This window comes from Palaemon carinicauda, unplaced genomic scaffold, assembly GCF_036898095.1.
Source record: "Palaemon carinicauda isolate YSFRI2023 unplaced genomic scaffold, ASM3689809v2 scaffold153, whole genome shotgun sequence".
NCBI classification, from domain to species: Eukaryota; Metazoa; Arthropoda; class Malacostraca; order Decapoda; family Palaemonidae; genus Palaemon; species Palaemon carinicauda.
The window spans coordinates 53,526-70,833 of record NW_027169070.1 but is presented as its reverse complement, the minus strand read 5'-3'; the positions used below and the strand labels follow the sequence as shown (position 1 = coordinate 70,833).

At 42.8% G+C, this 17,308-nt stretch overlaps 1 protein-coding gene across 1 annotated transcript in view; it reads left to right on the top strand.

Annotated features, from left to right (window-relative positions):
- Window positions 1-17,308, top strand: part of LOC137635644 (E3 ubiquitin-protein ligase CHIP-like) — a 112,516-nt gene that overhangs the window by 61,177 nt on the left and 34,031 nt on the right. Inside the window, exon 4 of the mRNA XM_068368110.1 lies at window positions 2,390-2,509. Coding sequence (XP_068224211.1) covers window positions 2,390-2,509 — 120 coding nt within the window. The remainder of the gene's footprint in view (window positions 1-2,389; window positions 2,510-17,308) is intronic.

Genomic DNA, 17,308 nt, shown 5'->3' with positions numbered 1-17,308 from the left:
TACTCGACCAGGTGTTCCGCGGCTTGCCCCGCCCATTGGTCTTTTTCAGCAGGAAACTGTCCAAGGTGGAATCTGGCTACTCTACATTTGACTATGAATTGCTGGCAGTGCATTTGTCTGTCCGTCACATTCGCCACTTCTTAAGGGCACGCCCTTTGTCATTCACATGGACCATGTACCCCTGGTGCACGCCTTTATTTGACAGTCCGGCGCCTGGCCCGCCCGTCAATGCTGACACCTCTCCGCCATGGCTGAATACAATTGTACCCTTCAACACACCACTGGGAACATGAATCCTATTGCCGATGCCCTCTCAAGAAACATATGAGCCACCATTAAACTGGGATTGGATTTCAACGCCTGTGCAGAAGCCCAATGAAAAGATCCAGAGTATCAATCATGCCGGTCATCCTGCACATCTCTCCTTTGGGAAGAAGTCACCCTCGACGACTTCAACTCTTCCCTCCTCTGTGATGTTAGTACTGGTAGGCCACAACCGTGAATACCTACTCCCATGCTCCAACAGGTGTTTGGTTTCATCCATGGCCTTTCACATCTCTCGTGGCAATTTACTGCACAGCTACTGAAGACAGAGTTCATTTGGTAAAGCATTACATTACTATGGATAGGGCCCATGCCTGTACATCTGGCCAAGCTTCATAAGCACATAAACATACGGATTCAGGAGTGGGCACCTCTCCTCAGCGTCGTTTTTCCCACATTCACGTCAATGTAGTAGGTCCCCTACCCACATCACAAGGACACCGTTACCTGTTTACCATCATTAACCAAAGTCTTTTTCCATGCAAACTGCTGTGTCCGCCTCATGTACATCTTCCGTACTCTTAGGGTGGATTGTGATATTTGGTATCCCTGAGCATATTACTTCTGACAGGGGTATCACTTTTACCTCTCAGTTGTGTACATCATTAGCGAATCTCCTGGACATTACCCTACACCAGACAACCATCTACAACCTTGCAGCCAGCAGAATGGTCAAACAATTTCATCGCACCTCAAAGCAGCTTTGATATCCCTCGGCAATGGCTTCAACTAGTTTACTTAGCTTCCCTTGGTCCTCTTGGAATTAAGAACCACTACCAAAGGTTCTCTGGATGTCTCAGCAACTGAATTGGTATATAGCAACCTGTTGGTTGTCGGCCAAATTTTTACTGTCTGCAACCTTCTCCGACAATCTCCAGTACCTATGTGACGTTGTGGGAAGATTTACTTCTTACCGTTAGACTTGCAAGCCCCCAGTGAAGCAACGCATACCGACGATTTTCACATGACAATGCATGTTTTCCTGCCCACTAACACTTGCATGCCAACACTAACGCCCCCTTACACGGGCCCTTTATTCGTGATCCATCGCGTACCAAAGGCTTCCTTAATTAACATTCGTGGCAAAGAAGACTGGGTCTCCATTGATCACCTAAAATCTGCGTATCTCCTGCAAGATGACTCGCCTACAGTGCACCTCTCAAAAGCAGGGCCTTATTTCCCATGTACAGTATAATTTGTATATGTACTACATGTGTTACATATGGGCTTGTACACTGTAACATTATTGTATTGCTTTTTTAACTCTTGCTCTACCCCTCATTGATAATAGAAACCGGTTTAAGCCTGCTATTGCATGTTTGGAAGGTTTAAAGGTTGCTCATGAATGGTAGAAGTCCTAGCTTTATTAAGCTAGGACCAGAGAAGCCAGGCAGTAGTTGCAATGGCTCTGTAGGTAGACATTGAGGCTCCACCAAACCCCCAGCCCTAGCTCACAAGGATGGTGAGGTTGCAGCCACTACTAGAAACTATCAAGCTTGAGTGGTTCTTGAACTCTCCTCCAACAGACTGCCAGGCAGGGACGTTTGCTATAGGCTACCACAATTATGCAGGAATCAACACTGCCATACCTCTATCAGATCCACGTGTATTTACATCCAGAGATTTTAAACTTGCCTTTATGATTATAATCTCCAATTAAAGTACAAAGGTTTGTATTTGTATAGGGACGAATCCCAAATTTTAAATTTAATATGAATTTTTCCTAACTACTGTATACACACTAGAGTCCTGTAAGTTTCACCTAACACCCCCAGCCAGTATATTGGCGGGGAGGGCAGGGCTTCCTCACTGCTAGCCGGAAACTACTAACACTTTGTTATAAATTTTGAAAATTGAGTTTCAGCCAAGCTATCAACATACTCCTATACAATGACTCAGGTTTATATAGTTAGGAAATACAAATTACTTTTAAAATTTTATTTCTATTTACTGTAGAGTAGAGGATTTGACTGATACATAAATCAGTACAGTATGTATTTTGTGCCTTTAAAAAAACAACTTTAGGAGCAGATATAGATAATGTATGTTTATTTCCTTTTTTCAGTCATACCTTAACAGATTAGTTTTAGAAGATAGAGATCGTCAAATAGAGACAGTTCGGAGGAAATATGAAGAGGATGAAGAAAAAGCTCAGGAAGAAATCATGAGAATAGAGCAACAAACAGTAAGTTTTTCCTTATATAGATAAATATTTTAATTTATCTAGGTTTTATTTGAATTATACTAAGAATAAGTGAATGTGAATGAGATCTCTTTTTTTAAGTTGCACTGTATTTTCACTTGCTGTGGAATGTTTAAAATTAACATTTGTTTGTACGTGAAACCAACCGTCGCCATTTAAAACGGGTTAACTCTGGACTCTGGCGCGAGCTGGACACAGCCGATGAAGAATTATCAGGGATCTGGCAGCCAATAAGGCAGCCCCTCTCTACCAGAGCGTCGGATGGACAGGCACTGGTCACGCTATTGTATCTCTGACTGCTGTCCTGTTTGGACGTGTGTTGTGCATCTTGCTTTTGAAGTTTTCTTACTGTGGGTCAACTGTTTTTCTATCATTTCAGTATGAGTGTGGGTGTGTGGATAGTCGTCATTGTGAAATGTATATGAGCCCTTTAGATCTTGATTCTCATCCTTTGTGTCTGGCATATAGAGGACATCACTGCACGTCTCTTTGTGTTGTGTGCCTGGAGTGATCTTCCTCCCAGTGGGGAAAATTTTGAGATGGATAGAAAAAGAAATATCGACGGGATCATTTTCCTTTGAAGGCTTTGGTTTTGAAAGTGAGTAAACCGTCTAAATCTCCTTTTCCAAAATCCAAAATTCCCCTTCCTGCTCCATTCTCAAGTCTTTCAAAGGACAAGAAAATGAAGGATAGTGAACAAGTGTTCTACCTGGATTTTCATGACCGTGGATTCTTCTGCCTTCCATAGAAAAGCAGGAGATCCCATGCTTTAGGTTGATCCTCTTGTGTCATCATTATCCTCAGTAGTTGAGCGTGCCCCCGACTGATGTTTGGTACTCGCTAGCTGAGACAACTCGTCGCTTGCCAGGTGAGACAACTCACGGCTTGCCAGCTGGGACAACTCTCCACTTGCCAGCTGAGAAGCGCCCTATACGCTATCACTTTCACTTCCTTGTGCCTTGGCCTCTTACGATCAGCTTTTCATGTCTGATCAAGGGTCGATCAGTGGGTCTTCTGATTATTCAACATGTAGATTGCCAGTACTGTCGGCGAAGGCCTTGCCTTAGCCCCACCCTCACTCTATCTCTCACCTTTACGCTGTCCGTCATCGGTGACGAGGCCTGCGCTACCCATTATGCCTCGAGGTCCGCATATCCTTTGAACGATCGGCCAAAAAGATTCTACGAAAGTTAAGGGTAAAGATAACAGCGGTCGACAAGATCAGCGTCATATTGCGCCTAACAAGACCATACACCAGCAGCATGATGGTGGAAGATGGTAAGGAAGCTTGATGTGCCTCCACCATTCCACAATTCCAGGGAGTGAGAAGCACATCCGCCATTCCAGAGTTCCGGGGAGTGAGAAGGGTGTCCACTGGTCCGCAGTTTGCACCCTCAAGAATCACGCCTACATGTCTTGCGCCCTTGCTCTTTTCAGGCTCACACTATTCCACAAGAGCTTCTGCCCTTCCATCAGGACACTACTTCTGTTATTTTTGTAGAGGATGAAGATGTGTTACCTGTTCGGGAACGGCCCCCATCAACCTGGTCTTTCACCCGCCAGCCTGTGGATGTAGTTGTTCCTCCAGACTTGGAAGCTGTAGCCCTAACACAGCGTTCTGACAGGCAACGACCCATGCCCTTTCATCTGTTTCCCGTGGTGGTCCCTCAACTTCAGAGTTGGACCCTTTGAAAATGACACCTCAGTTTGGGAAGATGTGAAACCCTTCCATAGGTCCACGTCCCATTACTGTATTCAAACCTGGTTTCTTCTGATGACTTAACACTGCAGGATGACCCCCTGTTGTAATCTCCCTCTCCTGTTCATGTTCCAGAAATTCAGAGAGGAAAGACGTGCTGGAATGGTGCAAAAACTGTCTACCCTTAGTGAAGTCGGAGAACACTGCAACTCATCCCTCTAGTAAGCGCATTATAGTAAAGTCTGTTGACAACTCCCCCCCTATTATCATTGATCATCAGGAACGTGATTTACCAGGTTCATCGTCTTTCTTAAGAGTTTTAGGGGTAATTAGAAAGTTTAATAACTTGGGTAATGAGCCTAGAGCTCTGTTTGCAGTAAGAAAGACATAGAATGATGATTTCTTTCTGGAGCCGTTTTCTTTAGAGCCTCATAGCTCTAGGCACTAAATGGAACTGCCATGGTCTCGCAAGACTACATATACTATCTGGAGGATTGAACAAGTGTCAGCGCCTTAAGGCGCCCTTAAAACTGTGAGGTCGTCCAAGTTAATACCTCCTGTCATTTCAAAACAACAGAAATTTTACCTTACGGAAGGGGCTCATCCCAACCTATTGCCCTTTAATCTGGATGTGTCTACCTTGACCCTTTGGATGTCCAGTGAGAAATTGGCTCAGCAACCAACCATCTTCTTGGCAGCTGAGACATTGAACTTGAAATCTGCTGCCATGTCGGCCTTGCAAGCGTGTTCTTGGTTGGACCACTGGTCAGGCACAGTTTCTTACTCTGTAATTTTGGAAAATCTTTTCAATTCAAAGAAGAGGAAGCAGTAGGTTGAACTCTTCAGTTTGGTGCTAAGATCCTTGAGTTTTTAATCCACTATTGTTCTTCCTGCATCCTCAAGTGTTGGGATGTAGTCATTAACAAGTTCGTTCGTCAGATGGCGTCATGGGATGTGTTTGCTTTGTGTAACACCTCATTGAAAAAATGCCCAACCCTGTTCCCTCTTGAAGAAGTTGCAGCAGTAGTTGAGAAGTGGGAGGAAGCGAGCCAAGCCACCTTCTTTCGATTAGCGACCATCAAAATAGGGTCCCACAGGCCAACTAGCAGCCTCAACAGCCACCTCCGAAGGCTGACCATCCTCATTTTAGGAGACATTCCTTTAGTCACCGTAGACATCCCAACAGGAAAGGTCAAGGTCAGCGAGGATCCTGTTAGGGAAGGCATTCCCCTCATGACACCAACAGTGTGGACAAGGTGGCAGTTCTGCTATAGAAATCCCTGAACGATAGAGGTCCATCGTTTCAGGCATCGCGTTCCGTTCACAAACTGTTGCCTCCTCTCACTTGGACTCCGAAGATTCAGTCATACTTGAGAGGGTCTGCCAAAGACCCTCTCTTACAACTTGAGGTTTGGGCTATGCTGGGGAATGCCCAAGAGGAATTCCACAAATCTCCAGGCTTCTGCAGCAACTTGTTCCAGGTCAAAAAGTTGATGAAAGGTTGGAAACCAGTCATTCACTTGTCTGGTTCTTGAGACACTTGTCAAAATGGAGACTACTAGCACAGTCCTACGTGCAACCAGATGAACCGATTCCTGCTGTTCATAGACCTCAAGAACATGTACCGGTACTTTCAGATCCTAGTCCATCCAAGATTAAGAAAGTATCTCCATTTCGTTCTAGGCGAAAGGAGATTCCAATTTTGAGTTCTTTTCTTTGTCCTGGGCTCATGCCATAAGCTTTTCAAGTTTTGTCAAGATCTGGGGGTCAGGATGAATCTCAAGAAATCAGTCCTCAATCCTTAATGTCGTTTTCAGTACTTGTGTATGTGTATTGATATGGTCCAAGCATGACTGTATCCTTCTTGAGATGGACTGTGCCGATTTAGACATGTCACAGCAGCCTTCTTCAGGAAGAACTCGCTTGAAGGGATACAGTGAAAAAAACATCTGAGGCACTTCGCGTTCCATCCATTGGGCACTGAATTCCCAATTGTGCCAAAGGACGAACTTGCCATCAGTTCAGGTCGCAGTCCCTCCAGAAGTCAAGATGGATCTATCATGTGGCTTTGAGAAAACCTGTTGAGTGGTTCCCCATTGCAGCCCCTACTCTGGAGTTTTCCTTTTCATAGACGCAGCTCCGTAAGGGAGGGGAGCACATCTCCAAACCCAATATGTTTCCAGTCTATGAACAGAAGAGGACGTGTTTGTATCTAACGTTGCCCCATTTCACGGACTCTCTTCAAGGTCATTCGGTAGTGTTGATAGGCAACAACATGACCATAGTAACTTATGTCAACAAGGAAGGGGATTCTGTGTCTCACCATCTTATGTCAGTTAGCAGGGACAATGCATCGGTGGGCTATGTCCAACGCAGTACACCTCACAGCCTAATTCATAATGGGGAGGAGGACCGTGATTGCAGACAATCAGAGTCCCCTGTGTTGGAAAGCTGCCTCAGAGTGATCGTTGAATCCTTTAGTGGTGAGTGAACTCCTGACTTTGTGCGGTTCCCCGATCATCGATATGTTTCCCACACACCTTAACAAGAAGCTGGAGGTGTACTGCTCACCAGTTTCTAATGCATCAGTAGTGATGGAAAATGCCTTTCAATATTCAAGGGATGAAATGGATGTTTATGCATTCCCCTCGTTTTGTCTAATGGTAAGATAAGGTTATTTAAGGACCTTTGAGTAATGTTAATCACCCCGAAATGGCGTATACAGAGTGGTACCTGGATCATCTCGACATGCTTGTAGAGGTCCCAAGAGAACTTACGGATGATCCCACTCTTCTGTACCAGTCTCACATCAGAAGTTACCACAGCACAGAGACTTGCCTATCTGTTCATGGCTGAAGGTTATCCAGCATCTCCATAGAGAAGAAGGGTTTTCTTGACCGATTGCAAACAACTTTCAGGATACCTCCATAAGTCCTCTATAGCAGTTTACCAAGCAAAGTAGTCACTCTTCTGTGATTGGTGTAGTCGAATGAACAGTGCTCTACCCAAAGCCACTATTTCAATTATAGCCGACTTTTTAGTTTACATACAGGCCACATGCACCTCACAAGTTCCAGCCAGAATTACAATGCAATGCCCAGTGCAAGTCAGAGCCTGTCCACTTGATGCTCTGGTGTAGAAAAGCTGCCATATTGGCTGTCAGATCCTCGATAATTCTTCATCAGTTGTCTTTTGTTCTCACCAAAATGAACCCAATTTAAATGACTCTGCTTTGTATAGGTAAGAGAAATACAAATTATTTTTAAATATGTAACTTCCCTGGTAGTTACGTATATATAGCTTAAATCTCGCGTTTCGACGTGGAACGACAGAAAATTCAAATTCGTGGCGATCACTGCCATGACAGTAGGTGGTCATACATGAGCGCCATCTCTCATAGGTTATCAGAACTATTCCCAACATTCTTCAGAAATTCTCTGTCGTTGATCGAGTCAACACCTCGGGAATTCGTTTCGTGGATATATTACTTTATTCTACAGTTTGGTGAAGTACCTTTTGTTTGATTATTGTTAATGGCTTTCTCTGCCTTTCAACTATCTAAGATATTGTGTAGGATAGTTTTTTGCTGGTCCAACTTGGACAGTTTAATTTAACTTGATTTTCAAGTATTGTTATTTAACAAGATGGCTCTTCGGTTGTTAAACTTTTTGTGTAGGGCTAGACCGGCTTTCGAGCTGCTCCTTCTTCCCGCACTGTCTTTAGCAGGGAGCATGTATGTATTTGTTTTTCTTTCTATGTTCATACATTGAGGGATCAAAGAATTTTTTCCCCCTACTTTATTAACTAACGAACAACTCTTAAAGTTATAATGGAAAGGAAAACATTAAAACATTGTACGTCACTATTTTATGACGTAAATTCTTAGCAGAACTAGACTGATTAACTTGAAGGAATTCAGTCCGCCATCGTGATGACGTCACAATCCTGTGACGTAATCTTCTTAGTATGACTTGCATTATGTGAATTATTTTCTTTTCTTGTAAGGGATTTTAGAAATATTAGCTTACTAAGCATTAGTATGTTTATAATGTAGGGAAATATATTTTGTTTTTTCTTTTTCAAATATATATTTGTCCTATTAGTATATTTCCCTTTGTCAGTTTTCGATTTAGAGATTTCTCGAGCGTACAGTCATTTTACGCTCGTAGTACTCTAAGGGAGATGTCAAATAATAAACGATCGTTTTTGTTTCACAAGTATTGTTGCTTAATATTTTGCTTTTGAGAATACTAATATTATTCATATATCCTATTGTATTTTCTTTCTGGCCCTTGGCGAAAGAGTATAATCTCTCGCAACGGGCAGGTCTATTATGGTGTAATGTGAAATAATTTAAAGTGCTAGTGTTCAATGGCACATAAAATGACGAAATACGTCAATCTAAGATACGTAATACTCTTGACAGTCGTTTTTTGTTTTCACAATTACTTGTATTGTTATTTTATATTTCGATTTTGAGAATACTAATGTTAATCATATATCCTATTGTATTTTCTTTCTAGCCCTTGACGAAAGCATAATCTCTCGCAACAGGAACGTCTATTAAGATCTAATGTGAAAATATTAAAAGTGCTAGTGTTCAATGTCAGTGCAGTGGAGGGTGCGTTCGTTCGTGTCCGTCATACTCCCAGCCCGGGACCTCTTCCATGCTCCCCAACCCCTGGGAGAAGGAATGTCGAAAGGCCAAAGGATATGTCAGACCTTGATCAGCGAACGGACGTCCCCTCGAGCGAGCATGTTGACGATCCCCAGATCGCTCCCCCTCGCCACAGGAAAGGCGAGGTTAAAATGTATGTGACTTCGTCGGATGACGCAAAACCTCGACGTAGTTGGCACCAACCACTACGTTCAAGACCACTCAAGAGACGTATGTCTCCTAATAAACCTTCCTGCAGTGACTGGTGTTCGCCGGAGGTTTTCCTTTCGGACGAAGACGACTTGTCAGCACCGAAACAATCACGTAAGACGCATAGTTCGTCGGAGGAAGGTGCTCAGTTTACGTCAGTTCACACTCCTTCCATTTCCCCAGATTAGGAAATATCACAAGGACTTTCCCCTGGTGACCATCCTAAACTGTTGACGATCCCTCACAACGATCGATACACTGCTTGTGCGCTGGAAGTATCGACAGTTATCAATACCTCTCAGCGATCAGTACATCATTCAGTTAGCGCACACGGCGCTCATCGTGTATCTGATTTGTCTGAATTAAAGAGGTCGATTTCGTCTCTGTTTGACGCTTACGATTCTCGAGCAGAAAAATCGCGTCTAAAAGAATCTAAGGACAGCAATAGACCAAGAAAACTATCTTCCGATATTATCGGACAGTGTATTTCTCTGATACTCAGCAACGCTCCCTCGCAGTGATCAGCTCGCGTTGCGGCAAGCAACAAGGCGGACGCATGCGGCAGTCTGGTCTGTCCCTCACGGCATTCTGGACACAGACATCAGTCTGGACATATGCTGAACGCATACAGTCAAAATTTGTTCACACAACAAGATAGACAAGCAGTTGTCTCGCCTTCGCGATCTGCGGAACGCGTGACTATCGCTCATGCGAGACGCATATGACACGCTGATAGCTCACGGCAATCTGGACTTATGCAGCAGTCTGGAAACTCATGGTAAACTGGACGCATGTGGCAATCTGGACATATGCTGGACGCATGCAGCAGTCTGGATATATGCTGGATGCATGCAGTCAGGTTTTGTCCCCACGTCACTATAGGCAAACAGTTGTCTCTTCTGCACGACTGACTGGACGCGATACTAACGCTTCCTCGCGGCTCGCGGCAGACTCACGGCATTCGAGATGCATACAGTAGACTGATACCTCTTATGGACACATACAGCTGTCTCAATCTGGACGCATGATGGACTCATATAGTTGGGACTTGTACTCGCAACAGGATAGACAAGTTTTTGTCTCCTTTGCGATTTTCTGAACTCGCAACTAACGCTCTCTCGCGTCACGCTGTTGACATACAACATGCTGAATGCATGCTGGACACACGCGAACAAGATTTTCCCTCGCATGGGTTTACCGATGTTGATGCTTCCTTACAGCATGATGATCCTATGCTGGAAGCACTGGAACCTGTCTCTCCCTCAAGACTTACAGTTCATAAACGTGATGCTTCTTCGCAACTGGATGATATCCTTCACGAGATTCCTTCAGGACAAGATGAATTATTTTTGGAAGACAATAACCGTCAGGATGACGCAGTTTTGTCTTCTACCCATTCGAATCAGAGAATCGATGTTCCATTAGCCGAATTAGAAGACGAATCTCAGGATTCACTACAGGCAGCTGATTTTTAAAGAAAAAAAAAACTTCTGACAGTTTTAACATGTTTCCAGAAGACTTTACTCAACTTATACATCAGAGCCTGCCCTCTCAGGTTTTGAAGGGAAGACCCCGAAAAACATCCTCCTTCAAGAAGATGGTCTTGGTTAGATCGGTTAAGAGAGCTTTCTTTATGGAAAGGACTATCGTAACTCTGCCAGAAGCCACAGACCCTAAGAACGAGGCTCAGATGCATCTGATTGCCTGTCTGGATAAGGCCGGGAGGATGGCTCCATCGAACTTTCCCCCCTTTTCACGGCAGGAATTCTTAAAAAGAGGACTATGTTTTGTTCCTTCTTATCTTCAGGTTTGTCCCTTGTTCAGAGATCTGAACTTTTTCTTGCTCCGTTGGGTAATCGTCTTTTCCCTCCGGACTTAGGGAAAGATTTGTCGACAGCTCTGGCATAACAGGCTACTCAAGCTCATATCTCTAGGACTGCTAAGAAAGTCCTACCAGCTAGCTTTTTAGCAAGGATACAAAAGGAGGCTCTTCCCTCTCGTCAGCCCTTTCGTGGGAGAGCCCCTTCAAGGGGAACTTAGAGGATTGCGGCTGGAGGTCAAGCTCGCAGATTCCCAAGACAACAAACCGAATCAAAAGTGAGACTTGCTATGCCTCCCATGTCGTCGATACCCTAAGAGTTGACAACAATCCACTCAGGGAACAAGGCAGCAGCTTTTCAAGAGCAAGCGAACCTTATGCTGTCGAAATCAGTTATAGAAGTGGTATAGGATACCTCCTCGGAGGGGTTTTTGCAACATACTTTTCCTAGTTCCGAAAAGCTCAGGGGGATGAAAACCTGTTCTGGACGTCAGTCCATTGTACAAGTTTGTCAGCTAAGTAAAATTTGCCATGGAAACTTCAATATCAGTCCTTACAGGCAACAGACAGGGAGACTGGATTGTGTCTTAGGATCTGCAGGACACGTATTTCCATATCTCAATACACCCGGACCACAGAAAATTTCTAAGGCTCGTGTTCCTCGAGACCATTATCAGTTCAAAACACACTGTTTTGGACTGAGCACGACTCCCTATGTTTTTTACCCGGGTGATATCCAACGGGGCTCCCTGGCTTCACATAAAGGGAGTAAGGGTTTTCTTTGCACCTGGACGACTGACCACTCAGAGCAGAATCACAAGTAAAGTGTCTGGAGGCTCTTCAAATGATAATGCCCTTAACGCAACAGTTAGGTCTGATGTAACCTGGCCAAATCTTAACTAACACCCTCACAGAATTTGATTTTTCTGGGGATGATAATCGGTTCAGATCGCGCTCAAGGCACTCCGAAAATGTCGCAAGGACTTTCCCCTGGTGGTCACCCGGTTACGGTTGACTATCCCTCGCAGCAATCAGCACACGGTTCAGTTCGCACACAACGCGCTTCAAGTGTCTGGTCTGTCTGAACTAGAGAGGTCAATTTCGTCCCTGTTTGACGTATACGATTCTCGACAGGGGTCTGTGGATAGAGTCTCAGAGGAAATGACACATAATATTAAAGAGCTAGTGGCCATTCACCAAGCCCTGATTACTCACTTCATAGAAGGGAGAAAAACGTCAGGACGGATCTGCTCAGCAGAAGAAGACAAGTTCTTACTGCAGAGTGGACCCTACATCACGAGGTGTGCACCAGCCTTTGGATGTTGTGGGGTCAACACTCGATAGACCTCTTTGCCTCACTAATGACATAGAGGTTGCCGGTATTCTGCTCTCCAGTACCAAACCAGGAAGAAGTCGCAGTGGACGCTTTTCTTCTGGACTGGAAAGGTCTAAACGTGTACGCTTTTCCTCCATTCAAGATCCTGGACAAAGTCCTGAAAAGATTCAGGGATTCACCCAATGTCCGCATGACCATGATAGCTCCTTTTTGGCCCATGAGACATTGGGTTGCAGAGATGATGGAGTGGCTGGTAGATACCCCCAGATCATTACCACTATTAGGGTTTACTAATCCGAATGGGACATATTTAGAAGTATGGTGCAGGAATAATAGACTTTCCTCTACCAATACCTCTATAGCCAATATAGCAGAGTTTTCTGTTGTATCTGCGTACAAAAGAGAAGCTAGCTGTGCCTACCATCAAGGGTTACCGCAGCATGCTAGCCTCCGTCTTTCATAACCGACACATTGGCGTGTCGGGTAACAAGGATCTTTCAGATCTCATTAGATCTTTTGAGACGACTAAGCGGAAGGACAATCCAACCTCCTCGTGGAACCTGGATGTAGTCCTAGCCTTTTTAACCTCAGGTAGGTTTGTACCCTTGGACAAGGCGTCTTGGAAGTATCTTACCAAGGAGAGACTTTTCCTAATTACATTGGCTACAGTCAAAAGAATAGGAGAGTTAAAAGCCATTAGCAAGAAGGTGGGCTTTAATGGAGACAATGCAGTGTGCTCCCTTCAGCTAGGCTTTCTCGCCAAAGACGAGAATCCTTATCGACCTTGGCCAAGAGCTTTTACCATCCAAAGCTATCTCACTTAAATTGGACGGGAAAAGGAGAGAGGCCTTTGTCCAGTGAGAGGTCTAAAAATTTCTTATCTGCACGCATCCAAACACCTGAGAGAACAAGCAGACAGCCTCTGATGCTCAGTTTAAAAGCTCTCTCTGACTTTATCAAAGAATACCCTGGTCTTTTTTCATTAAGGATTTGATAAGGGAAACTCTCCAGGATTGTAAGTAAGAAGTTTTCCCTATCCTTAAGGTAAAACCACACGAGGTTAGAGCTGTAGCAATTTTCTATGGCTTACAAACACAATAGGTCAATGAAGTCAATTTTGGAGCCTACTTTCTGGCGAAGTAAATCAATCTTCACAGAGTGCTATCTCAAAGATGTCCAGACCCAGTATGAGGATTGCTGTTCCCTGGGTCCGTACGTTACCTCCGGCTGCGTAGTTGGGGAAGGGTCTACTGCCTCTTCCCGATAACTTAATATATACCCTTGCCTTTTTTTCTTGTACTTGTGTTCACAGGTTGTCTGTGAAGGTTGTTGCAGCCTTCCATCAGTCTGGGATGCAAGTCAAGTTAGTTTTAATGTGTTCACAGGTTGTCTGAAGGTTGTCGCAGCCTTCCGTCAATCTGGGATGCAAGTCAAATTAGTTTTAATGTGTTCACAGGTTGTCTGTGAAGGGTGTCGCAGCCTTTCGTCAGTCTGGGATGCAACTCAAGCTAGTTTAAAAAAGAAAAAAAAATTTTTTCCTTTTTTCTTTTGAGTAGGTGGTCAATATCAGTATCCTTGGCTATGCCAAATTTGCAAGGGTGGTGGTCTAGCCACGCTAAGGTCGAGGACCTTATGGCAGCCCCAAGAGACTTTTACAGCCCCCTGAGTGGATCGCTGAGTCTCTTAAGGAATGCCTCAGTATCCTTGGCTATGCCAGGTTTGCAAGGGTGGTGGTCTAGCCACACTAAGGTCGAGGATATTGTGGCAGTCCCAAGAGACCGAGTCTCTTAAGGAATGCAGGCGAAATGAGGCAGTATCACAGTGAAGCCAGCTTCCTTATCAGGTTAGAACCAGATTGTTAGTACTACTAATTGTAGCTACAGTATTAATAATTATACGAATTCCCAATGGGATGAGGTTTTCGACCCACCTCCAATGGTGTCAATCAGCTATATATATATATATATATATATATATATATATATATATATATATATATATGTAACTACCAGGGAAGTTACATATTTAAAAATGGTATTTTTATTATAAAATAAATTTTTAAATATACTTACCTGGTAGTTACATATATAAAAAGGCCCTTCCTCCTCCCCTCTGAAAACAGAGACACGGAATTTCTGAAGAATGTTGGGAATAGTTCTGATAACCTATGAGAGATGGTGCTCTTGTATGAGCACCTACTGTCATGGCGGCGATCGCCACGAATTTGAATTTTCTGTCGTGCCGCGTCGAAACGCGAGATTTACGCTATATATATGTAACTACCAGGTAAGTATATTTAAAAATTTATTTTATAATAAAAATACCATTTTTCAAATTTGTGATATCCTTTGCTAAAAATATGGTACCTGGTTTTACTCTGGTATTTTCATATATAAAGGTCATGAAAATAATAAATTTGAACTGACACAATTATTGAAGAGACAAGATATGTGGTTTTGAGAATAATACAGTAGTCAGATTTATTTTATTGTGGCATAATTTTAAATGAAAACTATTTTTCAATTACAATAAATGAAATGTATTTCATACCAAAGTAATTTTCATAGATTTTACAACTGTTCCTTGATGTCATAGTTATGAATAATTTTTCAGATTTATTCTTTGTATGTGAAGAATTATAAGATTAAATGCCACCCCTGAATTTTTTTTACTACAAACCCATCTACCATACATACCCCACATTAATTTTGTTCTTACATATACAAACCTTAAGTCCTTTAAACACGTATGCAAACTTTAAGTCCTTTAAATTAGAGAATAGTCTTCAGCAGAGCTGGAATGGCTGTTGAAATTGTTAACTAGCTAGTTAATGGCAATTGGTGAGCACAGGCAAGTAGCCTTTCTTGCTTTCCTGTCAAAGACTCTTCACTTTTGTCTGGCTGCAATGAGTTACAGTCCTGCTGTTGCATTTTACCAATGGCTGTCAAATCTTTTTCTAATAGTTTTTAGTTGAATGGTTAATATTGTCTTCGTGTTAATGATGGAACGAAGCAGGATTGCAAGTATAGGTTGGACATTGCATCAGTTCATGGCTAAAGCAGCATTAGATAACCTCATTCTGTTACTTAGTGGCACGATTGTTTGCAATTATCCCTTTTTAGCAAGTGTAGATCATGACAATGCCAGAAAGACTGTTCATCTGAAGCTTCTAGGTATGCCTCTATGGCTGGGTCCCCAGGGAGTATGCTTTATGAGAAAGGAGAACTCGGATTAATGGTGGGAAGGTTTTTCAGGATGGCTGGAGAGTGGGGTGATCACTGCACACTAACATGTGACCCAAGGATATTAATTCTTTTAATTTTTTCAGTTTTGAATGGTTGCTGGCTGGCCTGTCTATTAATATGAAGACGAGGCATTATGTGCAAAAGTGCTGAGGAAACGGTGGAAGATGTAGGGGGTTTGTACCTAAGCTAGCCATCGATCCACACCATCTCTGTGCATTTTTAGGAGGCACAAATTTTTGTAATCATCCCCATATGTCTACTGTAAATTGTGGCTTCTTGTTAAATGTCAGGCAGTTGCTTCAAGAAGAAAAAGAAACCTAAGGATTCTTTGGCATTGTCATTGGCAAAGCCCAACCTGATGCTGAAGAAGGTTTACCGCTCTTTTCTCTCGCAATTGGGAGTGCAAGCCACTTAATCTACTACATACATATGCCCCTGGATCATTCCCTGAGAAGTACATGTCGAAGACAAGTAAACTCTGATCTATATCATTGTTTTTTTTAGAATTTGATGGCTCGTGAAGTTTCCCCAGTGAATATCATGCTCCAACACGCTGTGAGAGCTGTCCCATTGCAATGCAAATCACCACCTTTTTAAGTATGAGCTAAGGAAGGCGGGGTCTTCTTTTGATCTTTCAGGTATATAGTCCCTTTATAAATTTTTAAAGGAGCTGGTAACTAAGGCTATTTTACCCTTGGTGTCCCGTGCCAGTAATTCAGTAATTCCAGTACTAGTGAGCATACAGCACAAGAGAGAGCCTTGCCCATCTCTTTGTAGGTAACCTTAATGCAAGTGAAGTCTGCATCTTTGAGGCCTATAAAGTACCCTCCAGTGTCTGTATCTGTGCTGATAACCCCAGTGTCAGTGAGACTGGCATCTGTAAGGCCCAAAATGTGCCCCATTGCTTGCCCATAGCAGTGATCCCAGTGCGAATGAGACCTGTGTATCTAAGACACTACAAGGTGTCCGTGTGCTTGTTTGTGCCAGTGACCCTGGGGGTAGGGATTTTCATTTGGTACACTTCATAATCCCAGAATTTTGGGTTAAGAAAACTGAGAATTGTTCATAATTAATTTTCATACTTAGAGAATGAAAAAATGTAAATACTTATAGTATAGTCTGCCGTCTGTCTTCACAGTTTAAGTTATTCACAGGTCAAAGATCCGTATAGCATTTAGATAATGTTTCGCTTACTCGTGGTTAGTATTGCTGCGCACAGCCCAACGTTTTCAAACCCCCCCTACGCATCTTTTCACTGGGCCTTCACGGTGTTTTCCTCCCTGCACAAAACAATAACGAAAAACAAACAAATATTCATGACAACTTTATAGCTAACACATGTAAACTATGATTAAAAGAGGTTGATACATACAATATGTTTAAGCAGTATGTATTTGATATAATCTATTTTATAAAATGCATGATGATAAATATGAATTTGCATGACAGATAAAAACACACAAAAACTCTCTCTCTCTCTCTCTCTCTCTCTCTCTCTCTCTCTCTCTCTCTCTCTCTCTCTCTCTCTCTCTCTCTCTCTCTCTCTCTCTCTCTCTCTCAAATGTAAAAATGTAATTATTTTGAAATTGGATTATTGTTTAATTGAATAATTTTCTATGAGGATAGTTATTTCAAGAAAAAAAAAATTAAGGACAGAATTATGTAACACTTGCGATAGCCAAAACTTTCTTTTCAGTTAATGTAAAAGCGCTCATTTTTTTTTTTAACGAAAGCTTCGGTTAGCTCATTAATCAATCAGAGCTATCAAACCTTTTTATTTTGTTCTGACAGCAGTATTTTTCACAAATTGAAAAG